This window comes from Rhinopithecus roxellana, chromosome 19 (genome assembly GCF_007565055.1).
Source record: "Rhinopithecus roxellana isolate Shanxi Qingling chromosome 19, ASM756505v1, whole genome shotgun sequence".
Taxonomy (NCBI): Eukaryota; Metazoa; Chordata; class Mammalia; order Primates; family Cercopithecidae; genus Rhinopithecus; species Rhinopithecus roxellana.
In genome coordinates, this window is record NC_044567.1 from 25,212,700 (window position 1) to 25,234,021 (window position 21,322).

The 21,322-nt window shown below is 46.0% G+C and overlaps 2 protein-coding genes across 2 annotated transcripts in view; one reads left to right on the plus strand and one right to left on the minus strand.

The window, feature by feature from the left end:
• PRR11 (proline rich 11) overlaps nt 1-21,322 on the minus strand; it is a 47,030-nt gene that overhangs the window by 19,049 nt on the left and 6,659 nt on the right. The window contains exon 2 of the mRNA XM_010376824.2: nt 12,989-13,121. Within this exon, the coding sequence (XP_010375126.2) occupies nt 12,989-13,116 (128 nt within the window). The 5' untranslated portion in view covers nt 13,117-13,121. The remainder of the gene's footprint in view (nt 1-12,988; nt 13,122-21,322) is intronic.
• Nucleotides 940-11,094, plus strand: LOC104672954 (speedy protein E5-like). Its single transcript, XM_030923387.1, has 7 exons — nt 940-1,063; nt 4,323-4,553; nt 5,732-5,790; nt 7,282-7,367; nt 9,438-9,606; nt 9,726-9,830; nt 10,648-11,094. The coding sequence occupies exons 1-6, from the start codon at nt 955-957 to the stop codon at nt 9,783-9,785; spliced, it is 714 nt and encodes a 237-aa protein (XP_030779247.1). The 5' UTR covers nt 940-954; the 3' UTR covers nt 9,786-9,830; nt 10,648-11,094.

Genomic DNA, 21,322 nt, shown 5'->3' on the forward strand with positions numbered 1-21,322 from the left:
GATTTTTCGATTTAGTCTTTTTGTACATGCGATATTTTATTCATAGAATCCATAAATGGTAGGGAAATTTCTGAGTTCAGAGCAATACATATGATACAAAACTTGATATACAGACTAGTTTCTTAGTCAAACTGGAGGGGCTGGCTTTAGGTAATCCATGGACTCCCTGAAATTGGGGACACCATTGGAAACATGTGTGAGCTCAAGGGCAGTTTCCTATGATTTTCAGGCCTCAAAATGTCTCTTGGACTCAAAGATGCCTTAGGGCAGAGGACATATGTACCCCCAGTACAGAATCTCAGACAGCGAAAGTCAGTAAACATTTGGCAGAAAAGTTCTGACAAATTGAGTGCTCTGATGTGACTTTTTCATCAAGTCAATGTTCGTGGAATCTCTTGTACATGATAATCTCACTCTTGTAAAGTTTCATAGTTTCTGCTTACCCTAGTTTTCTTTCCCACCCTGTTCCCTCTCCTACCAGACTGGTCTCTGAAATGGGCATGTACAGAGGAGACCCCAACATGCTTCAGGCTTTGAGTGGAGAGGACACAGCCTCTGCTGGGACAGGGAACAGAGGGATGCGGAGACCCTGATGATCATTTTGGACAGTGGTCTGAGGTTTGGACAGTGGCAGGAGGTACCATCCATTCACCTAGGATCTCCAGGACAAGAGATCAGCTTGGCAGTTACATGTGTTTTTCTTCAAACTGGTTGCCAGGTTGGAATGACCAATGACATCAGAGATTCCAACCTTCCTGATTGGAAGGACTGGCCTCCGTCGGCGCCTGGGAGCTTAGGTGGACAACAGCATCTTCTCAGAGCTGTTCTCCACTCCTGACTTCTAGCCTCAAGAATTGATAATACACTCTTCTGGGTCCCAGCAGAGTCCAGAAGAAGGCTTTGGACAGAACAGAGACTAGGTTCCGTGGGCTGGGACAGATTTTGGGAAAGATCATGACCAGCTGTCAACCGCACCCCCAGGATGAGGAGCAGAGCCCCCAGCTGAGCACCTCGGGGTACCCCCGCCAGGAGGTGGTAGACAATGAAGTGTTGGGACCATCAGGTGAGGGGACTGGAGGAAGAAGAGGTGGGATAGGGTTGACTAAGATGAAGGAAGGGGGCTGGGTGCAGTGGCTCACACCTGTAACCCCAACACTTTGGGAGGCTGAGGTGGGCGGATCACCTGAGGTCAGGAGTTCAAGACCAGCCTGGCCAACATGGTGAAACCTCATCTCTACTGAAAGTACAAAAATTAGCCAGGCAGTAGTGGTGCACGCCTGTAATCCCAGCTACTTGGGAGGCTGAGACAGGAGAATCGCTTGAGCCTGGGAGGAAGAGGTTGCAGTGAGCCGAGATGGTGCTATTGCACTCCAGTCTGGGTGAGAGAGTCAGACGCTGTCTCCAAAAAAAAAAAAAGAAAAAAAGGCCGGGCGCGGTGGCTCAAGCCTGTAATCCCAGCACTTTGGGAGGCCGAGACGGGCGGATCACGAGGTCAGGAGATCGAGACCATCCTGGCTAACACTGTGAAACCCCGTCTCTGCTAAAAAAAAAATACAAAAAACTAGCCGGGGGAGGTGGCGGGCGCCTGTAGTCCCAGCTACTCGGGAGGCTGAGGCAGGAGAATGGCGTGAACCCGGGAGGCGGAGCTTGCAGTGAGCTGAGATCCGGCCACTGCACTCCAGCCCGGGCAACAGAGTGAGACTCCGTCTCAACCAAAAAAAAAAAAAAAAAGAAAAAAAAAGAAGAGTCAGAAGTCAGAAGTCAGGAAGGAGAACCTGAGGAGGGTGTGTGGGAAGAATGGAGAAATTCAGGCCAGGTGCAGTGGCTCACACCTGTAATCCCAGCACTTTGGGAGGCCCAAGGCAGGTGGATCACTTGAGGTGAGGAGTTTGAGACCAGCCTGGCCAAAATGGTGAAACCCCGTCTCTACTAAAAGTACAAAAATGGGCTTTATGGCAGGCACCTGTAATCCCAGCTACCTGAGAGGCTGAGGCAGGAGAATAACTGGACTCCGGGAGATAGATGTTGCAGTGAGCTGAGATTGCACCACTATACTCCAGCCTGGGTGACAAAGCAAGATTCTGTCTCCAAACAAAAAACACAACAAAACAAAAACAAAAAAACAAAAAAAGGAGGGACTCAGAGAGCCAGGGATCAGGGAAGGACATGAGGAAGTGTTCTGAGGACAGAGAGTCGGAAGAATGGGGAGGGGAAGGAGCAGAGGACATGGGGTTGAGCAGAGGAGAAAGATGGAAAGATGGCTTGGAGAAGCTCACAGTCTCCGAGGCTGGGGAGGATGGAGAGTGGTTTGGGGTTTGGGGTCAGGGTCTAAGGTGATCAATTGCAGAAGCATTACACGGTGGTCTGGTTTCTTCACTCAGCCTCTGGGGTAGATCCCAGCCCCCCATGTAGGTCCCTTTGCTGGAAAAGGAAGAGGGAGTGGTCGGACAAATCTGAGGAGTCATCGGAGGAGGAGCCAGAGAAGGAGCTCGCCCCTGAGCCTGAGGAGACCTGGGTGGTGGAGACGGTGTGTGGGCTCAAGATGAAGCTGAAGCAACAGCTAGTGTCGTCCGTGCTCCCTGAGCACCACGAGGACTTCAACAGGCTGCCTGGTAGGAGGACACCCCAGAGAGCACCTCAAATCCTGTACTTCTAAAAAAGAGGAAACTTCCAATAACCACACTTTTCCAATGGGAAAAATATGCCCCCAGTGGGTGAGCTCTCCATGTGGGAGGACTCAGAAGTGATCACTCATGAGGGACGCTTAGGAGACGATAGAGGATTAGGCTGGACTTGATAAAGGTTGGCGCTTGGGATAAGAAGCTTGGTCTTGGGCTGGGCGCTGTGGCTCACGCCTATAATCCCAGCACTTTGGGAGGCCGAGGTGGGCGGATTATAAGGTCAGGAGATCAAGACCATCCTGGCTAACATAGCCGGGCATGGTGGCGGGCGCCTGTAGTCCCAGCTACTCAGGAGGCTGAGGCAGGAGAATGGCATGAACCCGGGAGGTGTTGCTTGCGGTGAGCCGAGATCGTACCACTACACTCTAGCCTGGGTGACAGAGCGAGACTCCGTCTCAAAACAACAACAACAAAAAAAAAAAAAAAAAAAAGAGAAAGTTTGGTTTTGGGCCAGGTGTGGTGGCTGATGCCTGAGATCCCAGCACACTGGGAGGCTGAGGCAAGAGGATTACTTGAACTCAGGACTTTGAGGCTGCAGTGAGCTATGACTGCACCACTGCACTCCAGCCTGCATGACAGAGCAAAACCTTTTTTCAAAAGAAAACCAAAGGCCGGGTGCGGTAGCTCACGCCTGTAATCCCAGCACTTTGGGAGGCCGAGGCTGGTGGATCACCTGAGGTCAGTTGTTCGAGACCAGTCTGACCAATATAGAGAAACCTTGTCAATACCAAAAATACAAAACTTAGCCGGGCGGGGTGGTGCACACCTGTATTCCCAGCTACTCAGGAGGCTGAGACAGGATAATCACTAGAACCCGGGAGGTGGAGGTTGCTTAGAGCCAAGATAGCACCACTGCACTCCAGTCTGAGGGAGAGATTGAGACCCTGTGGCAAAAAAAAAAAAGAAAAGAAAAGAAAAGAAAAGAAAAGGACAGGCCCAGAAGTCAGGAAGGAGCACCTGAGGAGGTGTGTGGGAAGAATGGAGGGACTGAGGCAGGGTGCAGTGGCTCACACCTGTAATCCCAGTACTTTGGGAGGTAGATCACTTGAGGCCAGGAGTTAGAGACCAGCCTGGCCAACATGGTGAAACCCTGTCTCTACTAAAAGTACAAAAATGGGCTGGGCATTATGACAGGCACCTGTAATCCCAGCTACTTGGGAGGCTGAGACAGGAGAATCACTGGAACCTGGAAGACGGAGGTTGCAGTGAGCCGAGATCGCACCACTACACTCCAGACTGGGAGACAAAGCAAGACTCTGTGTCAAAAAAAAAAAAAAAAAAAAAAAGACTCAGAGAGTTAGGGACAAGGGAAGGAAATGAGGAAGTGTTTTGAGGATAGAGAGATGGAAGAATGGGGAGGGGAAGGAGCAACTCAGGGGGTTCAGCAAAGGAGAAAGATGGAAAGATGGCTTGGAGAAGCCAGCAGTCTGCGAGGCTGGGGAGGATGGAGAGTGGTTTGGCATTTTGGAGAGGGGAAGGAGCAACTCATGGGGTTCAGCAAAGGAGAAAGATGGAAAGATGGCTTGGAGAAGCCAGCAGTCTGGGGGCTGGGGAGGATGGAGAGTGGTTTGGCGTTTTGGGTCGTGCTCTAAGGTGATCAACTGCAGAAGCATTACACAGTGGCCTGGTTTCTTTACTCAGCCCCTGGGGTAGATCCCAGTCCCCCGTGTAGGTCCCTTTGCTGGAAAAGGAAGAGGGAGTGGTCGGACGAATCTGAGGATTCATCGGAGGAGGAGCCAGAGAAGGAGCTCGCCCCTGAGCCTGTGGAGACCTGGGTGGCGGAGATGCTATGTGGGCTCAAGATGAAGCTGAAGCGACGGCGAGTGTCACCTGTGCTCCCTGAGCACCACGAGACTTTCAACAGGCTGCTTGGTAGGAGGACACCCCAGAGAGCACCTCCAGTCCTGATTTTCTAAAAAAGAGGAAACTTCCAATAACCACACTTTTCCAATGGGAAAAATATGCCCTCAGTGGGTGAGCTCTCCGTGCGGGAGGACTCAGAAGTGATCACCCATAATGGACGCTTAGGAGACAATAGAAGATTAGGATTAGGTCAGCGCTTGGGATAAGAAATCTTGGTTTTGGGCCAAGTGCAGTGGCTCACGCCTGAGATCCCGCCATGTTGGGAGGCTGAGGCAAGAGGATTGCTTGAACTCAGGACTTTGAGGCTGCAGTGAGCTATGATGGCACCACTGCACTCCAGCCTGGGTGACAGAGCAAAACTCTGTCTCAAAAGAAAAAGCAAGGCCGGCGCAGTAGATCATACCTGTAATCCCAGCACTTTGGGAGGCCGAGGCCAGTGGATCACCTGAGGTCAGGAGTTAGAGACCAGCCTGACCAACATAGTAAAACTTGATCTCTACTAAAAATACAAGAATTAGCTAGGCATGGTAGCACATGCCTGTAATCCCAGCTACTCAGGGGAATGAGACGGGAGAATCGCTTGAACCCGGGAGGCTGAGGTTGCAGTGAGCTGAGATCGTGCCATTGCATTCCAGCCTGGCCCACAGAGTGACACTCCAGCTAAAAAAAAAAAAAAAAAAAAAAAAAAAAAAAAATATATATATATATATATATATATATATATATAACAAAATCAAAAATCAAAGAAAGTAGTTTCAGCTGTGCCCTCTAAAACTTATTGTCTCTTGCTGACTTTTCTAAACCTAAGTGTTTCCATCCATAGAGGGGGATACCTAGGCCATGGTCACACCCTGACATGACTGTCTCATGAGGAAATGATGGGAATTCCTTTATGACTCTGCAGTAGTCCCTCTGTGTCTGCTGGGAGGGCGTTCTGGCTTATTGCCAGCTCTACATCCTGTAGATTCTCACACCCAGGGCCTCCTTCCGCCTCTTCTCAGGCGAGTCTCAGAGAGGGAGCCTCTCTCCCTTGCCCAGTGAAAGTCATTCTCCCCACTCCCATCCACCTCACTTGTGGCAGCAATCCTGAGACTTCCCCCAGGGAGACACACTTCTCCTCGCTGCCCTGCTGCTCCCACAGAAACCCTGTCCTGCTTCTCATGCTGACATCTGCTCTCTAATCACAGAGGATCCTGTCGTTAAAAGATTCCTGGCCTGGGACAAAGATCTGAGGGTGTCCGACAAGGTAAGGTTGTTCTCCACAGAACTGTGTTCCTGCTTCAATGCACCGTCGGCGGGGAGGGCGCAGCTTCTAAACCCACAGTTCCTCTCCTCTCTCCCTCCAGCACTTCCCACCAGATGCTCCCACAGTCTTTTTCTTTACTTTTTGTGAGACAGTCTCACTCTGCTGTCCTGGCTGGAGGGCAGTGTCTCAATCTTGGCTCACTGCAGCCGACGCCTCCTGGGTTCAAGGCATTCTCCTGCCTCAGTCTCCCAAGCAGCTGGGATTACAGGCGTGCACCACCATGGCTGGCTAATTTTTGTGTTTTTAGTAGAGATGGGGTTTTGCCATGTTGACCTGGCTGGTCTTGAACACCTGACCTCAGGTGTTCTGCTCGCCTTGGCCTCCCAACATGCTGGGATTACAGAGGTGAGCCACTGTACTGTGCCCCTCCAGCTCCCACAGTCTTGAGTCTTGGTGCCCACTTTTTTTTTTTTTTTTGGATACAGTATCTAGCTGTGTTCCCCAGGATGGAGTGGCATGATCACAGCTCACTGCAGCTTCTAATTCCTGGGCTCATGCAATCCTCCTGCCTCAGCCTCCTGAGTAGCTGGGAGTACAGGCACATGCCATCATGCTTGAATAATTTTATACAAATGGTCTTGCTAAGTTGCCCAGGTTGTTCTCGAACTGTTGGGCTCACGTGATCCTCCTGTCTCAGCCTCTTAAACTACTGGGATCACAGGCTTGAGCTGCCACTCCCGGCTATTCTTGGTCTTTTTTTAAATTTTGAGACAGAGTCTCGCTCTGTCGCCCAGGCCGGAGTGCAGTGGCGCAATCTCTGCCCACTGCAAGCTCCGCCTCCTGGGTTCACGCCATTCTCCTACCTCAACCACCCCAGCAGCTGGGACTACAGGCGCCTGCCACCACGCCCGGCTAATTTTTTGTGTTTTTAGTAGTGATGGGGTTTCACTGTGTTAGCCAAGATGGTCAAGATCTCCTGACCTCGTGATCCGACCGCCTCGGCCTCCCAAAGTGCTGGGATTACAGGCGTGAGCCACCGCGTCCCGCTATTCTTGTTTTTTTTATGATTTGTCAGCATCTCCCTCAGGACTCTGCTGGTCTCTTGCCGAGTGAATGAGTGGCCCCTGCCTCTCCTACAGGTCGTTTGGCAGTCAGGCCGCAGCCCTGAAGCTCCTGGCCCCTCTACTCTCAGCTCTTTGGGACAGTTCTCTGCCTGGCACACAAAAGACCCTCCTGACACCAGCTGACCTAGACACACCCGTTAAAAGATCCCATTGGAGCCCACCATCCTGGGAGCATCACCGACATCCCTTCCTCTGGTGATGGGAGGAATACTCCTCCACCCTGCAATTTCCACATAAGCACAGTCACCCCAACACTGAGGTCCCTTCTCTGATGGGCAGCCCCTCCCCAAACCCCCATTCCACTATCTTCACGATCTTCCTCTCTCAAGATGTGACCTCTCCCTCTCTGTTTCTTTCTCTCCACCAGTATCTCCTGGCTATGGTAATAGCATATTTTAGCCGTGCTGGCCTCTTCTCCTGGCAATACCAACACATTCATTTCTTCCTGGCTCTGTGAGTGGTTTGCTTCCTCCTATCCGTCAATATCCAATGCCCTGGGACAGCAGGGAAAGTGGGATTCCAGCCTTTCATTTATTCTTTCACCTATTTGTCCTCTTTACTCTGTGTACAAAAAAGAGAGGATTATACTATCTTGTTCTTAGACTGTTGTTTCTAAAAAGAAACTCAGCCTGGATGCGGTGGCTTACGCCTGTAATCCCAGCACTTTGGGAGGCTGAGGCAAACGGATCACCTGAGGTCAGCAGTTCGAGACTAGACTGGCCAACATGGCGAAACCCCGTCTCTACTAAAAATAGAAAAATTAGCTGGGCATGGTGGTGTGCACCTGTAATCCAAGCTACTTGGAAGGCTGAGGCAAGAGAACCCCTTGAACCCAGGAGGCAGAGGTTGCAGTGAGCTACGATTGAGCCACTGCACTTCAGCCTGGGCAATAGAGCGAGACTTTTTCTCAAAAAAAAAAAAAAAAAAAAAAAAAAGCCAAAAAAACAAATTCCAACGCCAGTGTACAAATAAAAGAATAAAACAAAAGGAACCATAAACCGCTAAGGGGAGAAGAAAAGGAGCAGAGGAGTGGACATGACGCTTCCCCCGGCAAGCAGACGTTTCTGGTTCTTCTCTCTCTCTCTTTCCATCAACTGCAAATGCCATCGACCTCCTCGAGGTTCCCATGACAGAGGCCACAGTTCAGGTCCCTCTTGCATCACTCGAATCCACTGTCAAATGCTCCCTGCTGGGGTCTCCTGGAGTCTCTCCCCAAGCCTTGGGGCTTCCTAGTGCAGCCTGAGCATCTTTCCAAAGCACAACGTCCTCACTGCCCACCTGAACAACTTCCTTAGCTGATGTCTTTCAAAATCGAGGCCAGGGTCCACAGTGCAAATTCCACCCTCTCTACAATCTCTACAACCAAACTGGCTCGCTATCTTGGTGTTTCCTGGCGTGGCTTCACCGCTCCTTCCAAATGCCCTCTACTTGACTTTGCATTTGTGTTTTCTGTCTGGGTGTTCCACACACACGTGGTTCTGAAGTGAAGGACCCATTCCTTAAAGTCAGTTCACCCCACAGCCTCTGTGATGCCTTCCTTCATCTTCCAACTTTTGCATGCTCGTAGCTCTTCAGTTACATCCTATTACAATGTGACATTGGGATTAGGTCATCTGCCCTGATTACTCCCAGTCCCATTAGACTAGATGCCTGTAGAAGGCAGGGTTTGGCAAAATATCAATGTATTCAATTTATTTCACTTTTTTAGACAGACTTGCTCTGTCCGCCAAGCTGGAGTGCAGTGGTGAGATCATAGCTCACTGCAGCCTCCATATCCTGTACTCAAGTGATCCTCCCACCTCAGCCTCCAGATTAGCTTTGACCACAGGGCTATGCCACCATACCTGGACAGTTATTTATTTATTTATTTATTTATTTATTTATTTATTGAGACAGAGACTTGCTCTGCCTCTTAGGCTGGAATGGAGTGGCCCAATCTTGGCTCATTGTAACCTCCTCCTCCTGGGTTCATGTAATTCTTGTGCCTCAGCCTCTTGAGTAGCTAGAACTAAAGGGTGCCTGTGCCACCACACCAGGCTGATTTTTGTATTTTTAGTAGGGATGGGGTTTCACCTTGTTGACCAGGCTGGTCTTGAATTCCTGGCCTCAAGCGATCCACCTGGTTCAGCCTCCCAAAGTGCTGGGATTACAGGCATGAGTCACCACGTCCAGCGTGATTTTTACATTTTTTATAGAGATGAGGGTCTTGCTATGTTGCCCAGGTTCATCTCAAACTCCTGGCCTCAAATGATCCTGCTTCGGCCTCCCAATGTGCTGGGATTCCAGGAGTAAGCCACCAATCTTGGCCACCAGTTGGGTTTTTGTCTCCATCCTAAAGGAGTAGGAGATGCCCTTCAGCAGGTCTCTGTCCATCAGGGCCCTCCTGAGGAAGGCGTGGCTCTGCAGGGTGGGTACCAGTCCTGAGCTGAGGGCAGTCCCCTGCCCTCCTCTCTGGGAAGCTGACCTCAGCCGGAGGTCTCTCCTGGTGGTGCCCCTGAGCAGCAACCTGATTTCTGTCCCCAGCTACCTGGCCAATGACATGGAGGAGGACAACGAGGCCTCCAAACGAAACATCTTCTACTTCCTGTACGGAAAGAACCGATCCCAGATACCCTTGTTCCATAAGCTTCGGTTCCAGTTCTTCTGTTCTATGCGCTGCAGGGCTTGGGTTTCCCTGGAGGAGTTGGAGGAGGTGGGTGGGGCGTGGGGAGGTGGAGGAGGTAGGGAGGAATCGCGTGGGCTGGAGGCTGGAAGGTGGGGAGGGGTATCCTGGGGAGTCCCCATCTTCTTAAGGGGCGTTTGTTTTTCCAGATCCAGGCTTATGACCCAGAGCACTGGGTGTGGGCACGAGATCGCGCCCGCCTTTCGTAGAGCACCAGGGACCACGGAGGCCTGAGGTCATCGGCCTGAGGGAAGGTACATCTGCATCCTCCAGGGTAAAGGCAGAATATTGGGGTCTATTTCGGAAATTCGAGGAACCCAATTGCTTGATCCGGCTTCGAGCCTGGGCAATGTGGCGAGATCCCCTTTCCACAAAAATACAAAAATTAGTCAGGTGATGTGGGAGGATCACTGGAGCCTGGGAGGTCAGGGCTGCACAGAGCCCTGATCCTGCCACTGCACTCCAGCCCAGGCAACAGAGTGAGACCCTGACTCAAAAATAATCATAAATACTGAGTTTGGGGAGGTTCATTATGATTGACGCACTTGAGTTACCGATTTGGGTCGAGGGTTCAGTGAAGCTTTGGTTTACATCTTGTGCAGCTAACCATGGTGAGCAGAGCATGAGACTTCATCATGAGGAGGTAGGATTATGGATTAGGCTTCTGGACTCGGGGTTCGTGATGTTGTCACATTAGAAATGGATCTAGCATGGTTACAAGTTTAGCTCTTAAGTGACACAAAAGGCCCCAGCTGTGATGAAGTCCAAAGCCACACTTGCTCTGAGGGTACCCGACTCCCTGGGGAGACCCACCCAAAGTCCTTGCTATGAAGCAGATCACTGGGACTAACCTTGGGTGTATTAAGTGAGTTTTGGAATTAGGGTCACCAAAGTGTGAGTTTCACAGTTGAACACGATGGTTCAGAAGCAGGCTATAGAATGAAGGACAGATGATAAAACTGGATTTCTCAATGGCTCTGAACTCTAGTTAGACTTGACGTGGGACGTGAATAACCTTCCTGTCTAGAGAGCTGCCTCCTTGAAGTGTGACATCCTCTCTCTCACTTCCAGAACACCGGGCCCAGGGGAGATGCGGATTTTCAGCAGGAACTTTATTCCAATGCTAATGGCAGACACCAGGAAGGAGAGGAGCCATTTGTGCAGATCATCTAGAAGAACCTGGACTGTTCTAGATGGAGCTGAATAGAGTGATCACCGTTGTCCTCCTAAGACAAAGTGGGTACTTCTAGGAATCCACAGAGAACAGTGAGAAACCAGGGGTGTTCCTGGTTCCACCCCTTCCTGCGGCACCACCTCTCTTTTTATATTGCTGAATTCCAACCTCCCTGGGGCGGAACCTGGAGGTCTTGTTTCCTATGGACTTGGTTGCCACAGTCCAGGAGCATTTGAAGGCACAATGCAGACACTCAGATTGGCACAGAATTCTTTGTAAAATATGAGTGCCATAGACTGTAACAGATAGCTTCATGCACACTATGCATTTATTGGTTTGTTTGGAAAATGTTGTCCATCGAATTATTAATAGGTTTATTTCAAATAGTTTGGAAATTGTTGTACTTTTGAAAATATGCTGTTCCTGTAGAATTTTTGATGAGAGTTATAGCTGTTATATATATATACTTTTCTTTTCATTTTAAGAGAGAATCCTTTTTATCCTAAATCTTTCATTATCTTTAAATTGTTTTCTGTATTATTATATGTGCTCTGAAGCAAGTATACTTTTTATCTAGGATACTTACATAATAATCTCTTCTATTTATAGCTATTGGTAGTTCTCCTAAGTTCCTGTCACAGAAATTTTTATTTGCTGTTTAGATTTGTGACTGAATTGTGAGAATTCAGTTGTGATTTTTAACATGTCTTAGATATATACTAACATGTCTAATATATACTATATATTTTATTGGTTTATTTTGAAAAAGATGGGCATAGAATTATTACTACATTTATTTTAAATATTTTGAAAATACTGATATTTTTGAATAGGCACTGTTCCTATAAAGTTGTGAAATGGGTGTTATAGTTGCTATATATACATAAATATAATTTTGTTTTCCTTTTTAAGAGAGGATTTTTTTTATCCTAAAGCTTTTATCTTTAAATCTTTGTATCTGTTACTACATGTGCTGCTGAAGGGAGCACTCTTTTTATCTATGATACTTAATATATGTATTACACTTATAGCTACATGATAGTTCCCCTAAATTCTTATAAAAATAAATTTTTATTTGATGTTTACTGTATGTTTTGAAATGTGAGAAATCAGATGTAATTTTTTACCTTGTATTGGCATGTCTGTGTGTTACTTTAAAGAGGATGTGTGTTTTAAAGGAGGACATGAGCTGTGTGTTTTCAAGAGAACAATGCAGTGCGTCTCTTGGGGAAATGTAATAAAGATGAAGTTTTCTCACCTTCACAGTGAGTGTGATCATATTGGTCTGGATTGATTATTTGCTGTCATGTGACATTTTTCCTTAATGGGGTTTTGGTTATTTGAACATATTAATTAGCTCTAGAAGATAATCCTGCATTATTTTTTATGTAGAAAAAAACATAACGGTGGGTGCAGTGCTCACACCCACATTCCCAGCACTTTTGGAAGTCATGGTGGGAAGATCACTTGAGGGCAAGAGTTTGAGGACAGCCTGGACAACATAGCATCAACATCTATTTTCAAAAAAAATTTTTTTAAAGAAAAATAATAGACGAAAAGGCCGATCCCAAGCTAGAGGTTTTGTCTGTTTTGGAGACAGAGTGGGAGGATCTCTTGAGCCCAGGAAGTCAAGGCTGCAGTGAGCCTTGATCATGCTACTGCACTCCAGCTTAGGTGACAGAGTAAGACTCAGTCTTAAAAGTAAATAAACAAATAAATAAAAATTAAAATAAATTAATTTCAGATAAAGCATACATAATTTTAGTATAAATATATTCAAATGTCACATAGAACATAATTACATGAAAAAATTATTCATTGTTTATCTGAAATTCAAATTTAACAGGGCCTCCTTTTGTTTTTTTTGAGAGGCACTTTCGCTCTTGTTGCCCAGGCTTGAGTGCAGTGGTGCGATCTTGCTCACTGCAAGCTCCGCCTCCCGGCTTCAAGCAATTCTCCTGCCTAAGTCTCCTGAGTAGCTGGGATTACAGGTGCCCACACCACGCAGGCTAATTTTTGTAGTTTTAGTAGAGACAGGGTTTCACCATATTGGCCAGGCTGGTCTCAAACTCTTGACCTCAGGTAATCCACCAGCCTCGGCCTTCCAAAGTGCTGGGATTACAGGCATGAGTGACTGCTCCCAGCCCTGCCTTCTATTTTTACTTGCTAAATCTGGAAACTCTATCTTAAACTGATCAGATCTCTGTAGCATTTTTTCTGTTCCACATTATGCCTTACCTTTCTGGCGAGGGTGGTGGAGGAGGAGATGTAATTAGCTTGGACTGAAAGTGGGAGGCTTCTTTTTTTTTGAATAATCTTTTGGCTTTGGCTTTTAGCTTTTGTCTTCGTTGTTTGAACTTGGGCATGATTTCTGCAGATAAATATTTTTACATTTTTAGTTGAAGAATATATACATACAGAAAGTACACAAATCTTAAGTGTATAGTTCAATGAATTATCATACCATGAACACACCCTTGTAACCACCATCTTGGTTAAGAAATAGGTCACTACCAGCATCCCAAAAGAGCCCTGAAGTAGGGGAAAATGTAAACCCAGATTTAAACTATCTCTGGAGAGATCTTGGTCTTGGCATTATATTATTCTCCAAGTTTGTTCTGCTTGTGTTGCTTTTCTTCATTAAGTTAAATGAATTTTCCTTTCTTGATAGTAGCGAAAATGGCTGTAGTTGGGTTATAGTCAGTTATTAAAATAATATGTTGGTTGGGCATGGTGGCTCATGCCTGTAATCTCAGCACTTTGGGAGGCCAAGGTGGGCGAATCACCTGAGGTCAGGAGTTCGAGATCAGCCTGACCAACGTGGAGAAACCCTGTCTCTACTAAAAATACAAAATTAGCCGGGCGTGGTGGTGCATGTCTGTAATCCCAGCTACTCGGGAGGCTGAGGTAGGAGAATCGCTTGAACTCGGGAGGCAGAGGTTGTGGTGAGCCAAGATAGCGCCATTGCACTCCCGCCTGGGCAACAAGAGCAAAAACTCCATCTCAAAAAAAAAAAAAAAATGCTTTTTTACCGGCAGCATCTACTGAGCTGTGACAGGTGGAATTGGTAGTGAGATGAGGAAACAACATTAGCCATTTATTCAATACCCCTTTACTGTTAGGTATCTTCACATACATCTTTTCAGTTAACCCTTACTATCCTGCAAGTATTATCCCTGACAAGGAGGATTTTTATTCCCGTTTTTTCAGAAGAATAAACTGAGGATAAAAAAGATTAGACAATCTGTCAATGCAATGCAATAAGTCCAGACCTGTAAGTCTTCCATGTTTTTTCTAATACGCTGTGGTGTGACACTAGATTAAATAGGCAATATACTGTAAAATGAAATAACAATTACCCCAAATCAAAGACATGGGTATTTTAAAATAGTTATTTTATTTTATTTTTTGAGGCACAGTCTAGCTCTGTCACCCAGGCTGGAGTGCAGTGGCGTGATCTCAGCTCACTGCAACCTCCACCTCCCAGGTTCAAATGATTCTCCCGCCTCAGCCTCCCAAGTAGTTGGGACCACAAGCACTTGCCACCACACCTGGTGGTGTAATCCCAAAGTGCTGGGATTACAGGCGTGGGCCTTAAAACAGTTATTTTAAAGCATTTCAAAACATCACCGGCTGGGTGCGGTGGCTCACGTCTGTAATCCCAGCAGTTTGGGAGGCCGAGGTAGGCAGATCGCTTGAGGCCAAGAGGTCGAGACCAGCCTGGCCAACATGGCAAAACCCTGTCTCTATTAAAAATACAAAAATTAGCTGGGCATGGTGGCATGTGCCTGTGGTCCCAGCTACTGGGGAGGCTGAGGTGGGAGAATCACTTGAACCCGGGAGGCAGAGGTTGCAGTGAGCCAAGATCACGCCACTGCACTCCAACCTGGGTGACAAAACAAGACTCCATCTGATAAATAAATAAATAAATAAACAAAATAAAATAAAATAAAAACATTACCTAGTAGAACAGAAGATACTAGAGGCTGGGAAAGGTGGGGAGGAAGGAGGGATAGGGAAAGATTTGTTAAAGGATACAACATAGAGGCATTTGAAGCAGAGTAACTCCATCTTGAATAGGGGTTGGGTAAAATGAGGCTAAGACCTACTGCGCTGCATTCCCAGGAGGTTAGGCATTCTTAGTCACAGGATGAGATAGGAGGTTGGCACAAGATATAGGTCACAAAGGCCATTCTGATAAAACATGATGCAGTAAAGAACCTGGCCAAAACCAAGAGAGCAATCAAAGTGGCCTCTGATAGTCCTTACTGCTCATTATACACTAGTTATAAGGCATTTGCATGCTAAAAGACACTCCCACCAGCACCAAGACAGTTTAAAAATGCCATGATAATGTCTAGAAGTTACCCTATATAGTCTAAAAAGGGAAGGAACCCTCAGTTCTGGGAAATTCCCACCCTTTCCCCAGAAAACGCACGAATAATCCACCCCTTGCTTAGCATATAATCAAGATATAAGTATACTTAGTTGAGCAGACCATGCCACTGCTCTGCCTATGGAATAGCCGTTCTTTTATTCCTTCACCTTCTTAATAAACATGCTTGCACTTTATGGACTGGTCCTGAATTTTTTCTTGCATGAGGTCTAAGAATTCTCTCTTGGGGTCTGGATTGGGACCCCTTTCCAGTAATAAAATTACAGCTAGATAGGAGGAATAAGTTCTAGTGTTCTATGGCACCGTAGGATGACTATAGTTAACAATAATGTATTATCTAGTTTTAAATAGCTAGAAGGAGAGTATTGAATTTTACTAACACAAATAAATGATACATGTTGGAGATAATGGATATACTAACTACCCTGATCTATTCACTATACATTGCATGTATCAAAACTTCACCATGTGGCCGGGCGCGGTGGCTCAAGCCTGTAATCCCAGCACTTTGGGAGGCCGAGACGGGCGGATCACGAGGTCAGGAGATCGAGACCATCCTGGCTAACACGGTGAAACCCCGTCTCTACTAAAAATACAAAAAAAAAACTAGCCGGGCGAGGTGGCGGGCGCCTGTAGTCCCAGCTACTCAGGAGGCTGAGGCAGGAGAATGGCGTAAACCCGGGAGGCGGAGCTTGCAGTGAGCTGAGATCCGGCCACTGCACTCCAGCCTGGGTGACAGAGCGAGACTCTGCCTCAAAAAAAAAAAAAAAAAAAAAAAAAAAAAAAACTTCACCATGTACCCCACAAATATGTGTAATTATTATTGGTCAATTTAAAAGTAATCAAAATAAAATTAAAAAAATAAAAAAATGAAAAGTGGCAATGCCACTTGATACAGTAACAGCAAATTAGGATCTGTCGAAATAAAGTGAATTTTTTATACAAATGTCGGGATAGAATCAATAATTATCAAGAGAATAAAAGCTGCTTTGCACTTAAGAATGTAACAAATATTTTAATATAAATATATCTGTTCTTTCTAAGATGCTATACACACTAATATGCTATACACTAACATATATCTATATAAGTATATATCATAATGATCAATTTAAATATATTACCATTAAATATATGTTACCATTATCTTGATTGTGACCAAGTGAATATTTTGGAAACCTTTAATAAAAGGGTCCTTCTTGCTATGGTACAAAATGAAAAAACAAAACAAAAACATTATCTAGTATATTCACATTTCAATCTGGATCCCTTTCTGAAGAAAATTAAGTCACAGCTAGTTTGAGCTGAAGTTCCAGAAGGGCTTTGCTGCTTTTAGTTGTTGCTACTTGAGGAACAAAGATGTTGTTATTCAAGTAGCAGAACTGAAAATGATCTCAAGGCCTGGGCCTCCTTCCCTTCAAACTCAGATTTGAATGGGAACAATTGGCCTTTAAAATACACATTCATTCCACTTCTGTTCACTCAGTAACCTTTCAGCACTTGGTATGCAGCACTATACTTGCTCAGCTCTCAGATTCCACTGGCCCATGAACCCCGGCTACCCTGCTGCAGGTTGTAAAAACTGAGCACTGGCTTGGTTCCATGACTTGCAGAGGGCACCCCTAATGGCAAATGGCGGCAATGCATATATGGACAGCCCTTCTAGAAATAGAGATTCCTGATAACATCTAACTGGACTAACTATCAGGTCCCAATTTGACAAGGTGCTTTTCTTAATTGTCCTTAGGGGCTTAGAAAACACACCAAAACATAGTTGGCTGCCTTCACCTTTATTATATCACTTTTTCTTCCTGCTGAAATAATGAAGGAAGGTGAAGCAGGGACTATTAAACACAAGGGATGTCTAAAGGATTTTTTTTTTTTGAGACAGAGTTTTGCTCTTGTTGCCCAGGCTGTAGTACAAGAGTGCGATCTTGGCTCACTGCAACCTCTGCCTCCCGGGTTCAAGCGATTCTCCTGCCTCAGCCTCCTGAGTAGCTGGGATTACAGGCATGCACTACCACGCCCAGCTAATTTTGTACTTTTAGTAGAGACTGGGTTTCTCCATGCTAGTCAGGCTGGTCTCGAACTCTCGACCTCAAGTGATCTGCCTGCCTTGACCTCCCAAAGTGCTGGGATTATAGGTGTCAGCCACTGCGCCCAGCCCTGACTTTTTCTTTAACTTAAAACAACACAAGCCTGTAGTCCCAGCTATTCAGGAGCTGAGCTGGGAGGATCACATGAGCCTAGGAGTTTGAGGCTGCAGTGAACTATTATTGTGCCACTGCACTCCAGCCTAGGCAACAGAGGGAGACCTTGTCTCCAAAACAAACACATAAACAAACAAAACAAAACCAGGCGGGACATGGTGGCTCACGCCTGTAATCCCAGCACTTTGGGAGGCCAAGACGGGCAGATTACAAGGTCAGGAGATCAAGACCATCCTGGCTAACACGGTGAAACCCCGTCTCTACTAAAAATACAAAAAAATTAGCCAGGCATGGTGGCGGGCGCCTGTAGTCCCAGCTACTCGGGAGGCTGAGCAGGAGAATGGTGTGAACCTGGGAGGCAGAGCTTGCAGTGAGCTGAGATCGCGCCACTGTACTCCAGCCTGGGTGACAGAGCGAGACTCCGTCTCAAAAACAAAATAAAACAAAACAAAACAGAAAACAAAACAAAAACCACAAGATAAAAATACTCTGATGAAGATACTTAGGAGAGCCTCCTAGAAAGGAGCGATCTTGTGGCTGCCTGAAGAAAAAAGGTTACATTTCATCAAATCTATGGTTAGGGACTTCTTCTTCTTCTTCTTTTTTTTTTTTTTGAGACAGGTCTTGCTCTGTCATGCGGGCTGGAGTGCAGTGGCACGATCTTGGCTCACTGCAGCCTCCTCCTCCCAGGTTCAAGCGATTCTCCTGCCTCGGCTTCCAGAGTAGCTGAGATTACAGGCATGTGGCACCATGCCCGGTTAATTTTTAAAATTTATTTATTTTTAGTAGAGATGGGGTTTCATTATGTTGGCCAGGCTGGTCTTGAAGTCCTGTATGGTCAGGACCTTCTATAAACAAATGCCACTGGAAACTTCTATCTAAGGCTGAGTCCACTGGTTGGGAGCCCTAGAATCTGAAATTTCCCTAGCATCCTCCTTTTCTTTGGCTTCCATCTGACCCTTCACAGTCCTTCCCCATTCTTTTTCTGTTGCCCAGGCTGGTCTTAAATGCCTGTGCTCAAGCAGTCCTCCTACCTCAGCCCCCTAAAGTGCTGGGATTACAGAAATGAGCCACCACACCCGACCCCATCATAGAATTCTATATTAGGCCAAATTTTCAGTCAGGTGTGAGAAAATTAAGATAAAAGATAAGAATTTTCAGGATAATGGTGATAAAAAATCTAGGGGAAACAGCTTTGCAACAAGCTTAGGACGGGGGTCAACAAACCTTTTCTGTAAAGAGCCAGAAAGTAAATATTTCAGGTTTTGCAGGCCTTATGATCTCTGCTGCAACTGCTCAACCCTGCCAGGGTAGCACCAAGGCAATCATAGACAATACTCAAGCAAAGGAGCTGTGTCCAGTAAAATTTTATTTATGACTGAAATTTGAATTTCATATACTTTTCTTTTTTTTAAGACGGAGTCTCACTCTGTCACCCAGGCTGGAGTGCAGTGCATGATCTCGGCTCACTGCAACCTCCGCCTACCCCCCGAGTTCAACTGACTCTTCTGCCTCAGCCTCCTGAGTAGTTGGGATTACAGGCGCCTGCCACCGTGCCAGGCTAAGTTTTGTACTTTTAGTAGAGACGGGGTTTCACCATCTTGGCCAGGCTGGTCTGGATCTCCTGACCTCGTGATCCATTTCCCTTGGCCTCCCAAAGTGCTGGGATTACAGGCATGAGCCACCGTGCCCGGCTGAATTTCATATACTTTTCATGTGTCACAAAATATTGTTCCTCTTTTGATTTTTTTAACTGTTAAAAGTTATAAATCATTCTTAGCTCACAAGCTCTACAAAAACAGTAATTTGCTGACGTAAGGCTCACAGCCAATGAAGACAGGCGCAGGAGGACAGGACAGAGAGCTTCAGCAACAATGTCTCTAAGGAAAAACGGAAATAGATAAACTACCTAGTGTGTTGGACCATTCTGAGCAGAGTTTTACTGTTCTGGAAACTTGTGGCCAAATTGCTGGTAAGTGCTTTAAAAAATAAGCATATAAAAAATAGCTAGGAAAAAAGTTGTATAAGGAAGGAAATGTAACCTTAGTAGCACTAAAGGTTAAGCTGTTAAACAATATTTAAAGTATAAGCATCCCCTAGGCTTGGTGGCCCACACCTATAATCCTAGCACTTTGGGAGGCCGGGAGGCAGGAGGATCACCTGAGGTCCTGAGTTTGACACCAGCCTGGATAACAGGGTGAAAGCCCGTCTCTACCAAAAATACAAAATTTAGCCAAGTGTGATGGCATGTGGCTGTAGTCCCAGCTATCTGGGAGGCTGAGCCAGGAGAATCTCTTGAACCCGGGAGGCGGAGCTTGCAGTGAGCTGAGATTGTGCCAATGCACTCCAGCCTGGGCAACAGAATGAGACTCCATCTAAAAAAAAAAAAAGTATAAGCATTGACTATTTAACCAAAAACGACGATGTAGGTATACTGGGAAGAAGGAGAGAACGTGGACCAGGTGTGGTGGCTCATGCCTGTAATCCCAGCACTTTGGGAGGCTGAGGCAGGCAGATCACCTGAGGTCGGGAGTTCGAGACCAGCCTGACCAACACGGAGAAACGCCATCTCTACTAAAAAATACAAAAATTAGCCAGGCGTGGTGGCACATGCCTGTAATCCCAGCTACCCGGAGGCTGAGGCAGGAGAATCGCTTGAACCCAGGAGGCAGAGGTTGCAGTGAGTCGAGATCGTGCCATTGCACTCCAGCCTGGGCAACAAGAGTGAAACTCTATATCAAAAAAAAAAGGAGACAAAGTGAGTGGAAGTCAGTATTTGTCATGAAACAATAGTATGAATGTTACTTAGAAACATAGAGGTAAATACCAGAAGAAATAATTATAAGACTTTAGTGTTGCCTCTGACAATTGGGAGTCAGGATTACAGAGGGGTGGTTTAAACTGGACTGCCATTTTTTTTCATTGTTTCTTTCTAATAATAATAAGGCTTGTATTGTATTTGACTTTTAAACTTTGGTATATACCATTAGCTGGAAAGGTTGAGTACCACCATTCTGAAACAGGGCCATCTCTTTCTAGTCCTTTCCTGGTGGTTGTTCCAGTGTCTATGCATTCAAATTTCTAAAGAGTCCTACACAAGCCAATGTTTGTCATTTTGGGAATTATTTTTCAATGAAAAAGATGTCTAGGAACTAAATCATGTTTTCTTCTCTCTGTCTCTGTCTCTGTCTCTCTCTGTGTGTGTGTGTGTGAGTGTGTCTGACTTGGGTTATTAGTGCTTCTATCTAATCTCCTTCTAATTAAATACAGTAATTGGCACATGCAGAGGATTAAGGAACTATGCCAAATCCGTCAGGGTAGAAAGATGCAGTCTGAGATAATTCCTAGATAGTTAGTTGTTCCATCCAAAAATAATCACAGTCTTGCGAAAGTGGAGAACAGCAAATTTCTACCTTAGTCAGAACAAGAACACAAAAAAGTAAGGTTTGTTTTAGTATCATTACTTAATTAAAAGCATTAGGTACTTTCCAGAGGATAATTGCCTAAATTGAAAGAGTATATAGCAATCTTCCTTTAGCTTAAAATACATATACTTATCCCCTTTCCAAAGGGGTAATGAGACCTACAAATTCTTTTTGCTGGATTGGGTGGGATTTTAATTAACATTGAATATAAGCTCATTCTTTCGTGATTCCTTATAGCATTTTTCCTTTTGTTTTGAGACAGGGTCTTGCTCTGTTGCCCAAGCTGGATTGCAGTGGTGTGATCTCAGCTCACTGCAGCTTTGACCTCCTGGACTCAAGCAATCCTTCTGCCTCAGCCTCCAGTAACTGGAACTATAAAGGCGCACCACCATGCCCAACCGGTTTTTGTATTTTTAGTAGAGACAGGGTTTCACTATGTTGCCCAAGCTGGTCTTGAACTCCTGAGCTCAAGCAATTTACTGGCCTTGGCCTCCCAGAGTGGTGAAATTACAAGTGTGAACCACTGTACCCGGCCCCCTGT